At 42.6% G+C, this 18,633-nt stretch overlaps 1 protein-coding gene across 3 annotated transcripts in view; it reads left to right on the top strand.

Moving 5' to 3' along the window:
- Positions 360 to 18,633, top strand: part of GAB1 (GRB2 associated binding protein 1) — a 100,938-nt gene continuing 82,664 nt past the window's right edge. The window contains exon 1 of one of the 3 annotated variants that reach the window (XM_021394098.1): positions 360 to 741. In XM_021394098.1, coding sequence (XP_021249773.1) covers positions 670 to 741 — 72 coding nt within the window. In that variant the 5' untranslated portion in view covers positions 360 to 669. The remainder of the gene's footprint in view (positions 742 to 18,633) is intronic. The other 2 variants (XM_021394095.1, XM_021394097.1) reach the window with 2 other exon arrangements.

The raw sequence follows: 18,633 nt of genomic DNA, 5'->3' as shown, positions 1-18,633 counted from the left end.
CCGAGTTTCGGGGCAGCCGCCGCTCGGGACGCCCGCGGGGCCGGCGCTGGGGGCGGGCGGAGCGGGGAGGCGCCGGTACCGCTGAGGGCTGGGGGCCGCGAGGAGCGGGACAAATCCATCCGGCAGGGAGAAGACCCGACCCCACGGCGGAGTCGGGGGGACAGGCGGCCGCGGTGGCGGGGCCGTTCCCCCGCTCCTCCCGGCGCAGGGGGAGGAGGAAGGCAGCGCTGCGCCGCGTCCCGCCAGGCAGCGGGGCCGAGGGGCGGGAGGGTCCCGCGGCGCGGGGCGGTGCCAGCGAGGCGGGGCGGTGGCCGGAGCCTGCCCCGGGACGCCGGAGCTCGAGTTGCGGCGGAGGGGCGGCGGCTGGCCCCGTCGGCTCTCCCGATGCGTGTGTGAGACGGCGGCTGCGGGACGAGAAGGAGAAGGAGGAAGGGGGAACCTGCCGCCCCGGCCCCGCACGCCCTCCGCTCCGGCCGCTCGTTGTGCGCGAGAAACAGACACACACAGCACGCGCCCATCCCTCCCGCCCGCCCCTTCCCTCGCCCCGCAGCCCCAGGAGGCCGGAGCGGGCGCGGTGTTGCCACTGCGTCTCGGGGTTCCCTCGGCCCGGCCCGGCCGCTGCCGCCGGAGGAGGAGGAGGAGGAGGAGGACGAGGCGGGCGGCCCAGCCATGAGCGGCGGGGAGGTGGTCTGCTCGGGCTGGCTCCGAAAGTCCCCACCGGAGAAGAAGTTGAAGCGCTACGTGAGTGCCCCCTTCCCCTCTCGGCTCTCCCGCTACCCCCGCCCGGCCCGGCCTCCGCCGCGCGGTGCCTCCCGCTGGGCCCGGACAGGGTGCCCTGCGGCCGGCAGCGTCCCGCCGCCTTCCCGGCCCCGCTTTCCTTTTCTTCTTTCTTCTTTATTTTGCTCGGATGTTTCTGCCCCGCTTCGGTCGCTTTTCCGAGGGAGTCGGGAGCGGGAGAGGGGCGGAGTTTTTCCCCTCTTCCCTTTGGATCCGTGCTCCGTGTAGATGTATTTTAAACGTAAACACTCGCCGGCCGCTGCCGGTGCTGCTCGGGGGCCGGGGCGGCGCGGGGGGCGGCGGAAGGTCGCTCTCGGTCGGGGGGTGCCGCCGCGGGGATGCCCTGCACGGAGCCTTTGCCCTTGGGACCGGAGCTCTATAGATCGGGAGGAGGGGGGTGAAGTCTTTTCCTTCTTTTTTCTGGCTACCCGCTGTTGCTCAAAAGTAAATGTTTTAGCAGAGGCTTCGGCGGAGCTGACATTTAGTTCGCAGGAAAATGGAGCGTCTCTGCTGAGAGGGCAGATTCTGTGACAGGGCAGCGGCGAGGCTGGGGCTCGGGGTGCAGCCGGGCCGCTGTCGGGTCACGTAGGAGGCGTGGGTGATGCCAGGAACCTCTGCGCCGGGCCCTTTCCCATTGGCACCGGCGCAGCTCCATGGGATCTGTCTAATTGGTACAAAATGTTGGGGCTTTTTTTTTAAATTATTTTTATTTTTAAATCTTTGTTAAGCTTGTTAGGTGGGCTTGAAATAGAAACGGCCTTTGCAGTTGTCAGTGTTTTTGAAACAGCTAAACCTTGATTTGAGATTTCCTGAGCATGGAACCAAGTGCAACCATGCCATTTTTAATCTGTTAGAGATTAACGATCACTTCTTGAAAAAGAACTTTTTCTTTTATGGACAGTTTTTTTACATTCCAGGGAATTGGTGAAATGGGAGTGTTTAAGCTTAAAAACAGAGGAATGGTCCATTCACCGGTTCCCAATGGCAAGAATTCTGTTTGTGCAGAGGATGCAGGATCGGACCTGCAGGCCATGACCTGACGGGTCACAGGAGAGCTGCGCTTCCCTGGTGGATTGGACATGGGCTGCATTTTTGGCTGAGCCTCTGTGTGTGTGTATGCTCAGAGGATGCCACTGTACCGCTGTGTAGTGGTTGGGAAAACTTCATTTTGCTAAAGTTGGAGTTAATTTTCCACTTGGACTCCAAATCATGTACAGTTAAATTAATTATGCAAGAAAGTGTAAGTAAGAGTTTGCTGTCTTAAAATGATACCATAAATGAGTTCCTAAAGAGGTTAGCTTTCTTTCCTAGTAACTGTTCTTTCAGTGTATTTCTGCTTCCATATTAGAGTAACATCAGAACCTTTGAGGGAAAAACTGACTATACTTCTCGTCAAGTGGCACCCTGTCTTCAAGAAATAATTTATTTTCACTTGAAACAGGGATCTGCTTTTAAGGATGCAGAATATAAGTGATCATATGGCAGGCTCACATCAGCGGACTTGATTTAACATCTGGATGCACTGGAGGCCATAAGGTCATAAGCTGCACATTGTTGCCAACTGATTTCTGTTTGTACTCTCCTGTATAAGGGAAAGCAGTATTTGAAGTAAAATTCCTCTTGCTTATCTGTGGTGCCTGATCAGTTGTGGGCTAAAGGTTCACATTCGTTTTAAAGGCATAGAAGTAATAGCCATCTTTAAGCAAAGCAAAGGCTGACAAATGTGAGTGAATTTTAAGTGAGTGTGCTCATTGAAGCTTTGGCTCCTGCTCTCTGTAATTCTATGCTTGTGCTGGGACACAGAAAAGCTGTGTTTTTTCGAAGCCATATTTTATCCTGGTGATGTTTCAAGAGGCTGCACTAGAAGAAAAGATGGGAAAGTGATTTCATTAGGAAACTGTTTCTCTGCAACACATACTTTTCACATATATATGGAAAATTGTAACTTCACGCCCTATTAGTTTTAGCATGCAAGTGTTGGGGCAAATCCAGTTTACCATCTGGGAAGGGAGATAAAAAGTCTGAAATTTCAGTTAAATATGGCAGCAGTTCTTAGGAAGGGTGAAAAGGAGCACTTTGAAGCTAGCACACAGACATATGTTTCACAGGGACGGTAATTTTTAGTTTGAAGTAGTTGGACGCGATATTAAAGGTTACAATCATTTGGAGGCTAAAAAAAGAAAGGAAACTATCCTGCAGGTGGAAAAATCAGATTTACTTGGATGTGTGGCTTAATGCCATGCATATCTTCCCCCCTCCTTTTATGAGTCCTATTTTAATGTCACGTTCATGAGTTCTGGGTACAGAAGAAACTTTCCAGTAACCACTGGCACCTGTTGTTGGTTCCCTGGAGCTGGTGTGCAGAACAGCTTATTTGCTGGAACAGGCTGGTCGTTTTCAGCTGCAGATTTTGGGGGAAAGTAAGAGTAACTTCTAGTGTCAGCTGCAGCTCTGAGATCAAGATGCAGGAGAAAGGAAGGGAAAGGGAACTGGGGCTAAATCCTGCACAAGTCTCTGCAGCCTGTGCAGTGTTTGTGTGAGTCGCAGAAAAGAACTTGTTTCTGCCCAAGGATACAGACCACTAAGTTTTGTGACTTCTGTTACATTCTGCATTGTTTCCTTCCCTGACTTCTTCTGTTGCCTTCAATTTTGGGAACTTCTATGCCCTTGTCTTGACCAACTGTCACCAACTTGCGCTTCTACTGCTGTGGTTCTCTTCTTTTTAAAGATGTAATTCGCAATCCCTTTTTTCCCCATCAGTGATAGCAAACCATGGCTTCACAGTTCTGTAACGTTGCAAGTCTGCTGTGCATGTGCCTGTTTAAATAGCTCATTCTTTATGGCAGCAGCATATAGAATTTTTTATTGCTGTTGTGTTAGGAAGCCACCAGATACTTCAACACAGCTGCTCTTGGTAAAGCTAGGGAGAAAAACTGGAGTGAATGTGAGTGAGTCTTCTAAATTCTCTCCTGCGGACTACTTTGCTTTCATTTGGGTGGTGTCTGGGGCTGAGAATGATAACTGGATATGCTTAAAATAAAGGTTTTAGTGTTGATGCTTCAATTGCTGCAATTGATTTGTAGAGTCTACTGATGTAAAGAGCAGGTGATTCTTGTTTTTTTTTTTTTAAGTATAGAGTGGTAGAGCTGAAGCTAAACTTCTTTTTGTTCTCTTTCTAACTGAGAATATAATAATTCTCGATATTCTAACATGTTCTACTTAGACTGAACTAAAAGGTAAAATTTCAGCAGAACCATCTTACAGACTATATTGGAGGAAGAAAAAGCACTTCTTCGGGTTAGCTGGTAACTAAAAATCCTTTTGGCTATTTGACTCCCATTATTTATCACATTTTTAATTATTTAAAAATGAAGTGTTTAAAAATGAGGAATAAACTTGATTTCCCCAAGACAATCGAGGGGTACTGATATATTTCAGACAAGGTTGCATGGCATTCTACTGTTCATTCAAATGGTTGTAGTTGTAGGCACCAATCAAGAAAGGAACAAGCTATTAAACTAGCTATCGATGTTTTGAAGCATTGTCTTAAGCTGGTATAGGTAGGGAAGTAATAAAAACTGAGCATTTCACTCTGGTCTTCTTTGGCACTAATCATGTGGGTAGCTCCTCTCTCTTGAGTAATACTTAAATGTGCTAAGAGATGTAATGGTGTTAAGAAATGTTTTGTTCATCAGAACACTTGTAATCTGGTAGAAGCTGAAGTGCATGACAATAGCACTTTTTCTGGAAGGCACCTGTTTGTGTTAAAACCTCTTGTGATCTTGCTTCAGTATAGTGAGCAGAACTAAGGAGCCAGTCAATTTACACACAATAAAAAAAAAAAAACAACCAACAACAACACAACAAGATGAGCTGGTTTAACATCAGAGTGCTGTCCCTGTAAAGCTGGGTGGGAAGAACTCAAGGCATGTGGCTGTAACCAGGTAATGTTACATGCCAGCTTAGTATTCTGAACTTGGTTGTGCTTATGCTTCTCCAGGAGTTGCTGATGATTTTGCAGGAGTAAGTGTAGAAGTGTTACGTTCTGAAAGGAAGCCTCTTCCTTCCCTTCTTCTGTGCACTGTACAGGAACAGTATCGTGACATTGGATATTTTTAAATATCAGTTAGTAAGTCCTAACTCACGAATTTGAAAGCGCAAGTAAATCTAATGTTTGCTTTGCTAGTAGAAGCAGGTTGTGTGTGCTGACGGGAGATGCTAAAATGATCTTGGGTATAACTTTGGGGATATGCCTACCTTTGCATGCTTACTCTTCGGGCAAAAAAGCCTTGCTTTTTGCAGTGTAGAACTCCACGTGCAAGTATTTATCATCTGTACGTGTCCTAAGAAAGATAAGTTATTCTGATTTTCATATAACACACTGTATTGATACACACTGTGAATTTTGTTTCCAGCTTTTTGTGATGCTGCGTAGCAGTTGATACTCCATGTTCACATAAAATCTTGCACTATTGAAAGCTGAGTTTAAGCAACGTATACTTTCAAGTCAAAGGAAATCATGAACTACCTTGAATTTAGCTTGCGGTTAAACATAGATGACCTTATTTTTTCTGCATTTTAGTCCAAATGTAACTCCAAATGTTAGGGAAAGGATTTATGTAAAATAAATGTGAATTGAGTACCTTGAGAAAAGGAATGTTTTTGTTGGACAGTTTAGCTCTAAAAAGTCTAGGCCTTGACTGTCAAAATGAACATCAATTTTGGAGCCTTCTGGAAGTGCTTTACTACTCCCAAATGCTTGTACAGCAGTGTTATTTTTGGTTGATGAGGACACCATCCAGGTGAGCTGTAACCCTTTGATTTTCATTCTTCCTTTTTTGGTTATTGAACGGTCTCCCTTTAGAAAGAAGAGAATGTTAGAAAATCATTTCCAGTGTCCTTTTAAAAAAATAAAATCTTAAAATCTTGGAACAATTGTTCATATGCTTCTGGGACGTGATGTTGTTTTTTGTTGTTTGTTTTTTTCAATTGCCTTTTTTGCCATGGCTTTTGGATCAATTGCTTAGAATCAGATGTAATCTCATTGATCTTTAGGACAATTCATTTCTCGTTTTTCTCATTTGTGCTCCTGGCTTTGAGTGGAATCTTGGTTAATAAGTGGAAGGAGCATCAATGATTCAAGATGTTGTAGTTTTAAGGAAGAGTGAAATTTTATTTACTGTAGGTGGCTCTGATTTGGGTATTTAATGTTTATCTAGTTTTGCTATTAGATTTTTCAAGTCTGGAAAATAGACTTCACCAAATGATATTGGGTGAAATATTGTTTTAAATCAAGAAGAGAAGTACAACTGGTGGGATGCAAGTTTTGTTTTTACATAGAGCCGATGAAATGAAGGTACACCACCTTACTTTTCATTCTAACTTCTTCTGTAGTATTGCAGTGACAAACATCTCGAGACTTTTTTTTAAACTGACCTTAAAATTTTCCATGCTTCAGTGACTAATCATTTTATTGCCAATAGAAGCAATTTAATCTGTTGCAATTTAATTGCAGTGTTTCACTAGGAGGGAAAGACCTTATGTCATGCAAATTACTTGAGCAAGGCAGGCGGAAAGATCAGACAAAAAGAGATCATCTTGTCAAGGCAGGTATGTTGTGTACAGGTGAATATTGTTAGTTCTGTGTTATTTGCTGTTATTCTAGGGACTCTAGTGTGAATTAAGATTCACATATGTGAAACCAACTGTTTCTAAGGCAATACTACATTTCTTTTTTTGGGGGGGCTGGGGAGCAGGAAGAAGTTCTGCCATCTCCAGATCAAAAGGGAAGTACTGTTTATTTGCAATTCCTTCTTTATCAATTCTTTAATAGGCTATAGCAGTTTTTTTATTTCTGTGTTATTTACTTTAGAAAATATTTGTAGTTGTACAAATAGCGTTAGGTTTATGCTAGTTGCATTTTCTGCTGGCTTCTAAGAAACTCTCGTTTTTGTACTTGTGTTTGGTCTTGCTTCCAGCTGTTAACAAAAGTTTTATTTTGGAACATGCCACTTTGCTTTCAGTTGTAAAAATAATCTTACGTTGTAGTGTTTGTCTGTCTTAGCAATATCCACGAGGGAAATACGCATATGGTGACTTTCACTGAGATGAAAGGGATTGAACTGACTACTGAACTCCCTCTTCATAATAAATGTAGTTCTGTGTGCTGGCTCTGACTGGGATCAAGGTCACTTCCCCAGAGCTGCCTGTATGGTACTGTGCTCTGCACCTGTAGCTAGAACAAAGCTGATATCACACCAATTATCTCACTGTTGCTGAGCTGTGCTGGCGTCTCAGTAGGGTTCTCTCCAAAGCCAGGAGGCTGGGGGTAGGCAAGAGTTGTGGAAGTGACATACCAAAACAACTGACCTAAACCCACCAAAGCGGTATTCCACACCGTACAGTGACACATTCTGGGAGGGAGGAGATGGCTCTTGTACCAAGAGCTCTGTCCCCATGATCAGCTGCTATGCTCATTGAAGTCCTGCTTTCCAGTATGTGGCTGAAGGTCATGTACTTCTGTGCAGCCTTTGCTTCTTGTTTTCTCTTTTCCCTTTAATTAAATTGATCCCAACCCTTGAGCCTTTTTTTTTCCCCCGTCATATTTTCTGCCTGCCATCTTCAGTTGAGGAGGAGGAGTGAGAGAGCAGCATGGTGAAGGCCATCAGCGTGAAGCCACCGCACTGTGAAGCATGCCTTGAAGAGGGGATGTTTCTGCTAGGACACCGTGCCAAGTTAGTTTACCAGTCTGCCACTTACGCGCAGCTGTATTCTAGTTTTGCTAGTATGGCACTTCATTGGCAGAATGATTCTAAAAAAAGATCTCATTTTTCAGGGGCTGCATTTTAGACTTGTCAGAAATTCTCAAAGAACAAACTTTGCCTTCTTTGCTTTTTCTAAAGGAGGTTATTTTTGTCATCTGCCAAACACTGGCAACCTTGAGTTAGGGATCTTGATGTCAGGGTGTTTGCAGACGAGGCCATGTGGCTTTCTGCAGGTAGAGGTGCGTGGGAATGGAGATAGGTTATAGGGATGACCTTGTCTAGCAGGACAAAAGCAATCTTTCTCTTTGCCTGTTCTTGACATTGGAGTTTTCCAGCAGGCTGGGTGGTCACGTGATGGTTGTTCTTCTCTTTTATGAGTGAAAACAACAAGAGATAAAACCTTTGTGGCAGTGGAGATAGTGGCTGTCACAGACTGAATCTGCTTCCCCACCCACTTTCCAGCACAGCCAGCCTTGGGGCAGGGTGATGGCAGATCTGCTGCCTGCCTTCCTTCAGGGTAAGTCTGTCTCCACCCCAAAAGGAATGTGATGTGTTTCAGTGGTGTGGGCAAGCACGTTTCTCTCCGCTGGGGTTACAGCTGCTTTTGAGCTTTTCAGTATTTTTGCCTCAAAAGAAAAGGGAAAAAGAAAAACAACACAAAAATAGAAAGGCTTGAGTTTATTTTTCCGTGTTGTCTGGGGCTTGGGATTCAAAAGCAAAATAAACCTTGTGTAGGTGTTTATTGCTGACAAGAGGAGTTCGTGGGATTAGATTTGGGGTATAGAATAAGAATACAGGAAGCTATTCAAACACAGTTAATTCCTCTGCCTTCAAACAGACTTTTGATATGATCAACACACGAAACTCACAGTGCATTAGAAGGAGTTATTAAAAAAAGGATATATGTACATGTTATCAAATAAAAACAGATTTTTGATCCTAAGAGTTAAAGTAGAACGATAACTATATATGCATTTACATACATATAAATGAAGCAATTGTGAAAATAGTGTCAGTTTGTCATCTTCCTTTGTATGAAGAACTGCTCTGAGGCATGTAACATGCTAGACAAATGTTCCCATTCGTGCTTTTTGTGTGCTTTGTTGACAGTTTTCTGGTGCTTATGTTCCTATGCAGATTCTTAAGCAGGATCAGGTGTAATAGGAAAGTTGGGCTTGGTTTTGAGGGGGATGGTGCAGGGAGGGTTGATAGTTGGGAAGGATTGCATTTTGAAACAGCTAGGTCTACTATGTGAGCAGTAGTTAGTATTGGTGAAGTCCAAAGTCCATATACATAATCTGACAAACAGTTATAATCAAAACAAACAAAAAGGCGTATACAATTTTGTGATCCTTGGAAGCATGCTGAAACACTGGCAGCAAGTTTGCCCCTGCCCAGGAATTACTAAAGAGAAAAAAACATACTAGGAAAGACAGTGGGGATAACTTGTCTGCTGCTTGTAGTGGATATTGTATGGATTGATACTGTGTACTTTTTGTCGAGGAACAGCTAACAGGATATTGAAATACTACACAAACTTAGGTAATACATTGGTGATTTGTCTTTATATAGGTAAAAGAAAAGAAGGGGAGATGAGAGGTAAAGGGGAGGCTATTCAGTGCAGTCTGAGTCTGAAGAGGCTTGCTTTTCCCAGAACAGATTAGGCCATGGAGCTCTGCCGTATGAGGTCTGAGTGAGGAATGCAGGAGATTCCAAAGGACTTGGATCGAAAACATCTCACAGCTGTAAGAATGAACATGTGGAGATTTAGGGCGTGACAAAAGGAGGCTTCCAAAATATTGTGTTCTGACTAGTTCCATTGATTCACCTATGATCCAGTCTATTCCTAGCTCTGCTGATGTGCTGAAAGCATCAGAGGTAGTTAATGGGCGCGATCTGGACTGGCAGTTCTGCCTTCCTAGGAAGTAGGGATCTATATGAACTTAATATGAGATTTAAGCTACAAACTAATACCATGGTATCCCTTTTGAATACTTCACTTGTTATAGAATGCCACAGTTATTATTATTTTTTTTTGCGTGGTGCTCTTCATTAAAGAAATGTTTCTTTCATTTAATTGTATGTTATAAGTAGTGATGTTCTTGTGATGACATTAGGTAAACTTTGTATTTACTAAATCATTTTCTGTTGCTATGGGAGATAACTTGAAAGGAAGAAGCGCAAGAGTAAGTGTCAAGTGTAACAGTGTCCTGGTTCTTGCATATACTAATGCCTTGTCACGTACAGTTTCTACACGATTGTTACTGAAAGTTTGTGTTATGCTGCGTAGGTAAGTCTAATGATTTGTTTGTTACTCAAAGTAAAATGACATCCTTAAAGCTCGAGGGTGAGGTAATGTCACCTTCTGAATTGTCACCTATCTAATAATTGTCTTTGTGCACAAATGAGGTTAAAATGCATAAGCTTGTCAGCTCTGTGACAAGTAACTTAAGCTACTGTTTTTACTATTAAAGTTGTGTCAGCAGATAGAACACTTGCGCATGTTCAAGGGTTGGTTATTACTAAGATGACATCTGTTTTGTTTTTTTGTTTGTTTTTTCCTTTCTGGAGATTTTGAAAGGGGAAGGGAGATTTAGGTGCAGGGAGGGAAAGAGGTATGAAGTAAAGAGTAGCATTGAAGTGACTCATTAGTGTAAATTGGGAAACTTAACCTTGGTTTCATCCCAGGGTGATTTTGTGCCAGGACAAGTAACTACAGAGTTTTCTGCTATGGTGTGTACTTCTAACGCTAAGGTAATTGCCTTTTCATGGTCCTTTGCGTTTTTCCCTGACCTGGCAGCTCAGTTTATCTGTGAATCTCTACTGCTCCAAGACTGGGGGGGGGGGGGGAAGACAGTTTATTTATGAATAGTAGCGGGAATGTCTTCATATAGTTCTACAAATGAAGCAGTATCTTACCTAAATTTGCTAGTGTTTTTGGTGGCATTCTCTTGTAGTACTGCCACAGCTGACTGATTCAAATGTTCTACGTGGCTGTTCTAGCATTGGAATGGACCCACTTCTAAATTGCAGTAACAATCTGCATAATCAGAATTTTTGGTTAAGCATGTTCTGTTGGGAGTCAGTCGAAAGCACTATGAAGGGGAGGTGCAAAGTCATTAGTAACACAGATGAGGTGCCCACTCACTTCCAACAACTGCTGGCAAGGCAGAATTGTTCCCACCAGGGAGCTTCTGCTCTCTATTTATGGGAAGAGGTTTTCCTGTCGGTCTTTAACTGGTGTCAGGCAGGGCTCAAGCATGTTCCTACCTCCCTGAGGTGGCTGGAAAATAAGCTTTCTTACTGGTCACCTTTTTCCCCACTTTCCATTACTTAATTTCAGGTGGTTGCCTTCTCTTCCCTTTGTTGCACTTGTTGCTTCCCCAATGTGGGTAGCGCAGTACGGGCTGAGGAGGTGGCAGAGACCTTTTCTGGTGAGCTGCTTCAGTGGTGGCTTCTGTTACTTCAGAATGCCCCGTGGCAGTGAAATGAACCCAAGTGTCCTGGCTAGTACTGAACTCATAATAAGGTTGTGTTAGAGGGGAGAAAATGTCAGCCTCCCAGTGGTTTGAATCCTTTGCTGCTGGTTAGAGGGAGGATAGGATTGAGATTTCAGAGGTAAATGCTGCAACTGCTTAAATGGAATAGGGAACAAAGAAGACCATGATCTGTCCTTTCCAGCTGGGTGTCCGAGCTGGACAGATGTTTCTTACTCAGCTCTAAGGAGGAAAGTCCCTGGCCAGCAGCTCTAGGGTAAGGCTTGAAAGGTGAAGAAACCTTATGGGAGCCTCCCGCTGCTTCAGCCCTGCACAAGTGAGTGAAAAGATCCCAAACTTGTCTCTTGTGTTCTTTCCTCCTCCTTCCCCTTGTTTCAGTTACTCGGTGTTTGTTTTCCTACTTTTAAATTGCATAATTCAGTCCATCCTGTCACTTCCTAATGTCTGAATCATAGGTAGCTCTTCCTGCCTGCAGTAAACAAACATTTTGCTTCTGGCACCTTTCCAGAAGTTGAAATCGTATTTGTGGGGAGGAGGAAGGGGGAATGTCACTCTGTCAGTGTGCTTGGGAAGCTAATTGCCTTGTGTACAGATAGGGAAAAACAAAGCCATCAGCTGGTGATGGAAGTAGAAGTGTGTGGAAACAGTGTATCCAATCTTGTAAACTGATGTCCCCATTCAGTGGAGACTAGCAGGTGAATGGTAGCAGACAATAAAAACAGTGAAAGCAGTAACATGCTTGTGAATTTAATAAACATAGCTACCTAGGGTAAGCTGTCTCATATGTCTCTGCTGTTCTGTTACCTCTTCTCTCTATTCTTGAAGCTTGCATGTATGTATGCTGCTGAGGTGCTTGGTGCTTGCCATTTAACCAGTCACTTTGGATAAGCACTGCCTTGTCTAGTGCTAGGGCCTTCCTCCTTTCTGAATGCTCTCGTGGTGGGGCAAGAAGGTAGCACAAGGCATTGTGAGACACTGGGGCTGCCTCTATCCGCCTGCTGGACCTCTTAGCCTGCATCTGTAAAAGCTGTAAAGCACGCCAACCTTGCTTTTCTTGTTATTCCTATTAATTTTAATCTGTAAAAACCTTCACTTTATTTCAGTTTTTAAATCAAATGTGAGTCCAGAATGATGCATGGAGGATAAAGCTGACATCCCCGGGGGCCTCTCACATTCCCTTTCTCTCTCATTCACTCCCTTTTGCTCTTTTCTGGGCTGTTCTTGATGAGGAAAATGTCTCTTGAGTCTTCATAGGCCAATTCACAGTATAGTGTGCTGAATGGTACAGCTCCCTACACTGCAACTGTACATGAAACTGTTAGATGGACTTAAAACAGTAAACTGAGATAGCAGAGGAAAGATCCACGTGCTGTTCTGGCAACTTTATGTTGGTACCTTCCTGTCCATGTCTGCATCATCACTTCCCTGTCTGATTCCCCTGCTGTTATGGGAAGAAGATGTGAATGAGTCAAATGTATTAGGGATAGACTAGGTGAGGTGAGAACACTCTGAATGTTCACTGACTTTTTAATATTTCTTTTCTTGTAATAGAGTACTTCCTTTTTGACAGTTACAGCCTACCTCTTTTTTTTAACTGCCTTTCATATAGCATGGGAAACACATGATTTAAAAAACAAAAATTAAAAAAAAAAACACAAGCAGGCTTTGCCAATCAAAGCAACAGAATATTATTCCAACTTAGTTGTCTTTTCTGAAATTGGTATTAAACTGAGGCAAAAAAAAAAAAAGCAACAACTCCACTGCTGTTAGATGCTATGGAAATGCCCTCCTGTTCCTGTTTAGCCTGATAGATTAGGTGCACCCAGGAGTACAGGGTTTTCCATTTGCGATTTGTTCTCCTGCGGTCAGTAAAGACAAGGACAGAGTTCCTCACAAAGAGGAGATTGAGAGATTTTGGAACTGGTAGCTCATTTTAGAGATTCTGAATGAGTTGAATACCCTTTCTGTCCTCATTATCTACTTAAACTATTTCCATACAGGTAACGAAAGAATTGAGATTTCTTTCCGTGATGGTATTTGGGCTACAGAAGTAATCTTGGGGGTCCTGTTTGGGTAACGAATAATGGTTGGGAGCTGAGAAGAAAAGGAAGTGTGACAGAAGACAGTATTCTTATGATGCTATAAAATGCTATACTATGTGGTAACTGAAGATGGTAACAAGTTTAAGTGTTCTGATTTTATCGTTCTGCTGCATGAATTTTGGATTCCTTGCAACTAAACTGTACAGATTCAAATAAATGCTATGCTAAACACTATAAAAAATACTTGTGTGTCTTGCATGCTGCATGGTGAAATTTTTGCTGAATCAGAAGCAAAAATGTAAGGGTTGGGTCCTGTAATTATAGTATTACAAGACCTGTTGATGATTGCCTTTTAATTTTACCTTGCAGTATGAAGTATTTGTGGTTGGAATTAAGATAACATTCAGCAAAGAATAATGAAACCCAATTTTTCAGTCTTTTGCATTGCTTTATCTTGTAATGTTCCATGGTAATATTTTGTCAGTTTTAGTCATGAAATATCATGTTGGTGTGTAAATCTTTTCATCTGAACCTGAAGCTTTTAAATTATAATCTTGCCATGAGTTTTAGTAATCGCTCTTGCCACTCATCTGAGGAGATGACAGTTGTGCCTTCTCAAATTAACTTCATTGTTTTTCTTGAAGAAGACACAAGTAGTATTGAAGTAAAATCAGTTGGAGGATAGTATGATTTTACTTCATTTTTTTAGCAAATAGTTAAAACAGTGCTTGTGAATTCCACTAAGTCTCAATTTAAAATGCAAATATTTCTCTAGGCAATTGAACTACACAGCCTTAAGTTGCTATAAAACACCTTTATGGTGTTAGGAAAAAAATCATGCAAAGCTCTATACCAAAACTTGTAACTCTGAGAGCAGGCATAAGCCAAGAAAATGGTTGAGACTGTAGTAGAAACATACTTTCCCACGAAATAAAATCCAAGGATGTAGCCACCATAATTGTGCAATAAATTATCATAAATGTGATGTCATAGTCTCTGCAACCTACTGAAGGGGTAGTCTGATTTTGAAATCAACCAAGTGGTGAATAACAATTCTCTGAATTGGCCCAGACAACAGCAGACGCATGTCTGCATCATTTAGGCAGAGCAGTCATCTCCTTAGAGTATTAAACTATTTCAAAATAGAAGTTGTTGACTTAATGTGTTAATCTTGGCTTTCCATGAAGAAGCACAGTATCACAAACCGATTATTTTTTTAACAGATCCCTAAGCTTTCAGCTAGGTAAGTATGTAAAAGACTGATTGGAAGAAAGTTTCTTGAGGCTGTTAAATGTTCATAGAATCATAGAATGGCCTGGGTTGAAAAGGACCTCAAAGATCATTGGTTTTCAACCCCCTGCTGAGTGCAGGGTTGCCAACCACTAGACCAGGCTGCCCACAGCCACGTCCAGCCTGGCCTTGAATGCCTCCAGGGATGGGGCATCCACAACCTCCTTGGGCAACCTGTTCCAGTGTGTCACCACCCTCTGAGTGAAAAACTTCCTCCTAATATCTAACCTAAACCTCCCCTGTCTCAGCTTAAAACCATTCCCCCTTGTCCTATCGCTACCCACCCTTGTGAACAATTGTTCCCCCTCCTGTTGATATGCTCCCTTCAAGTATTGGAAGGCCACAATGAGGTCTCCCCAGAGCCTTCTCTTCTCCAAGCTACACAAGCCCCGTTCCCTTAACCTTTTTTCACAGGAGAGGTGCTCCAGCCCTCTGGTCGCCCTCTTCTGAACTCGTTCCAAGAGCTCCACGTCCTTCTTGTGCTGGGGGTCGCAGGCCTGGATGCAGTACTCGAGATGGGGCCTCACAAGAGCTGAGTAGAGGGGAACCACCACCTCCCTCTCCCTGCTGGCCACTCCTCTTTTAATTCAGCTCAGAACATAGTTGGCCTTCTGGCCTGGAATGTTGTTACTGTCTATTTGGATTTAAACTACTTTTCACTCCCTTGTGGAAAGAGGTACAGATGCGATTGCAGGATTGTAACTTTCGATCTCAAAGGATAAATAGAGAGCTTTGCTTGAGGGTATGTTTTGAAGATGAGGTAGAAGGAACAACCTTTAAGGTATGAATAGAATTCAGAAACTTTCTGTTACTAGTGATATGTGAGAACAAAGATATATTGCTTGAACCCTAGCTCTTAGGCACATATTGATGTAAAAGCTCCAAATGAATGAGTCTGTCATGTTTGTTACAGCTCTGGATTAGAAGTCAGATAAGTTAATAAACTTATTAGCAAGAACACACTAAACTTCCATCAAGTGTGGCATAAACTTATCTCAGTGTCCAAATTAGTATATATTTGAAACATAATGAAGCACAGTATGTATTTTCATCTCTTATCATAACCTCTTGCTGTAGGTATATTATAATTAATGCAATTAAGTAATTTATAAATTAGTAATGGCACCAAGAGAAGATCTCTCTGCTTTCTGAGCAGGCAAATCCCAGTCAGAAACCTGGGTACATAAATAGGCCTTGCAGAATGCCCTGAAGATTATAAGGGGGAGGTGGGAGCAAAATTTGGAGCCAAGAGCATTCCCAGAAAACTGTCTGTTGGGACATCGCTGTGTTTGGGCAGTTTTGGCTTCTTCCTGGTTCAGTCTTTACTCCTGACTGTTACAGATGTCTACAGGACAGGACCTTTTCCAAGCTGACTGCTTGTGTCAGTGGTCTGCTAGTTCTTTATATATACATTTATTTTCCTTCGGTCTTTATTCGCTTTAGAAACAGTCAGTACCTCCTTGCTTGATCTCATATATTTAGCCTTGTGATGCTGTACCCTGCTACTCTGGTAGTCTGATTGGTGTCTCTCCTAAATGACTGTAGTGTTGCTTGTTTGTTTTTTTTCCTTTTGGTCTCGCTTTCCCATGGCGAGCTGCAACTTCTGTATAAGCTCTTTCTCTGTCTCTTTATCTGTGCTATTTTTTGGCATTGACCTGTCCATAGATGGCTTCTCATCCTTGTTTTACTTACATTTTAGATGAACAGTGTTTTCTTTGTTCTCTTTGATCCTAAATGCAGCCTCTTCTCTGAATTATCTTCTGTATGTTGCTACAGTTGTTTCAATACCAAATGAAGTGCATTTTCTCTTTTCTTGTAAGCCATCTCTGCAGTTTGCATTCTCAGTTACTTTTAGGAGAACACAGATGGATACATCTTAATAATTAAGTCTCCTGGAATTGTCTGTTCTGCGAACGATTAGATGATATGGTCGATGTTTGTCATTGGGTAGGTATGTAGGCTTTTTCCAGATGACACAAACTATAGTTGCTGTCATATTTTTTGTCAGCCTTGCTAACTATGTGTGTATCTTCAAATGCATCAGCTAATTTCTTCTTAAATGCATAACATTCAGGCTCTTTCAAGGTTATATTCAGAGCCCTTTGTGACTGCACTATATCCCTATAGAGACACTTGTCTAATAATTTTACCTGTCTGCTCCAGCAATTTCTTTATATTTCATTTTTAGGTTTGGAGTAAACTGGTTAAGCTCCTTTCTGAACTGTTAGAACTTGACTGTTTTCTCATTCAGTTCTTAATTCAGGCTGATCTCTTCTATTATGTGTACAAATGAACTGTGGGTTATACTTTTCACATATCCATGTGAAATGCTCCTACATCTAGAAGGGTAAGGTTCAGTTTTGGACAAGAAGGATGGTTGTTACTCTGGCTGTGTTATTTGACATGTTGTTATTTGTCACATTTAAAAATGCCAATAAATGTGTTTATAAGTTTTTTTCACAAACCCAGTAAGTAGACACAAACTTCTCATAGTAGTCAATTGAATTGACTACTTCTCCTGTTTTTCTTCCGTCTTTCTGAGATTGTACGGAACTGAGGGAAGGAACTGTGAACTGTGCTATCAGGAGAGTTTACAGTGAAAAACGGTCCCATCTCTCTCTGGGCTTGGAAAGCACATGGCAGGCTTTAAAAGAAATTTCTTTTTTTTTTTTCAGTGTAATCTGGGTGGAGTGAGAGATTTCTCTGTAGCTGGGGCTTTGGCTCTGTAGAGATCTGTAAGGCTGAAATGGCTTGGATTTGTGCGTAGGAACAATTGACAGAATACAAACTTGAGAGCATGGGAATTATCTGCGCTCTGTTTGGAGCGCTGCCAAGGTAAGCTGCTGTCTTCTGTATCAGCTGCAAAGTTTCTTTGTGGTCATCCTTCAGTAAAACCCCAAATAGTGCACATGATTTGAATTCCGTTGAGATACAAAAGCAAACACAAATATGAAAGCTGGCTCCTGAAAGAATGAAATATTTTTTTAATCATAAAGCCAAATTGTCTTTCATTTGATGATCTCATTATTCTAATAAAAAAAAAAAGACTCGTTCTTTCATTGGAAGGGGCTAAAAAACTTGGCGGTATTTGAGCACTTCTTTCAGCATTAGAACTGTCTCTCCTGTGCTAAGCTCTGTTGGATATGCTTCTTTCAGCTTGTGTCAGGCTAAGCTGAGGTAGTTTGGGGATGGAAGATGCATTTGCAGTGGCAGTGTGGCTGCAGGGGCTACAGCGTGCTGGTTCTCGAGGCTTCAACAGTGCTCTGAATGTGAATTATTAGAATACTGCACCACTTGCTCTGCAGTGAAGGGAATCTCCATATCTCGAATACTATTATGTTATCCAAGCCTCTTGTTCTGAAGGAGTAAGCAGTTGTGTGAGCTACCTGGTTCGAGTTCTGCATGCACTGAGGTAGCTGGAGGCATGGAAGGCTGCTGCTGCTTGAATTAGAACTGATCAGCCTCTGTTTCAGCTTTCCCAAGACCAGAAGTGGATGCTTGGGGAAAAAAGATAGAGCGGTTTGCATGTGGATGTACAAGTTGCCTGGAAGTGATCCAGGGCTGTTGCTTACTCTTGCAGTTATAGCTCTGCATCTCTGCGCAAGGGATTCCTGGAACGGGGGGATGGAGATGATGACTTGTTATTTTCTGATCTTGCTAACCTGCAGTGTTTGTAATGGGAATAACTGGAAATGAAGAGGCTACTCAGGTGTAATGAGGTTTAACTAATGTAACCAATGTTTCAACTTGTTCTACTGCATGTTTGCTCTAAGGCTTGTTTACGTATTGTATAAGCCAAACTCGCCTGTCTTGTTAGGTGAGTGTGGTTAAAAGTCTGCAAAGCTAAGTGAAGTACTGTAATATCTTACGTAGCATTAACAAAATATGCCCCTGTGGTATGACACACTAATGGCATATGAAATCTATATGCTTTTGAGACACTCCTCATAGTGGTGATAGCACTTTTTTGCAGATGGTGGGAGATCAAACGTATTCAAAGTGTATCATGATTATCCCTACCTGCTCAAAAACACCCCAAAGGTGGAGGATCAGTGCTGGGAGCAGAGTTCCTAAGAGGAAGGTAAATGGAAGCTGAAGGTTCTCTACCACTACGCTTCAGGCTTGTTGTGAAATAAATTGAAAATGTTTTTATTGATGGATGGTTTGTGTCGTGTGAGGTAATTTTTTTTTCTTCCCGCCTCCCCCTTTCATAACTTCCCAATTGCGTTGCATTCATGGGCTTCTGGTGAGTGTTTGGAGTTT

This window comes from Numida meleagris, chromosome 4 (assembly GCF_002078875.1).
Source record: "Numida meleagris isolate 19003 breed g44 Domestic line chromosome 4, NumMel1.0, whole genome shotgun sequence".
In the NCBI taxonomy this organism is placed as follows: domain Eukaryota; kingdom Metazoa; phylum Chordata; class Aves; order Galliformes; family Numididae; genus Numida; species Numida meleagris.
This window is presented reverse-complemented; position numbering and strand designations above follow the sequence as displayed.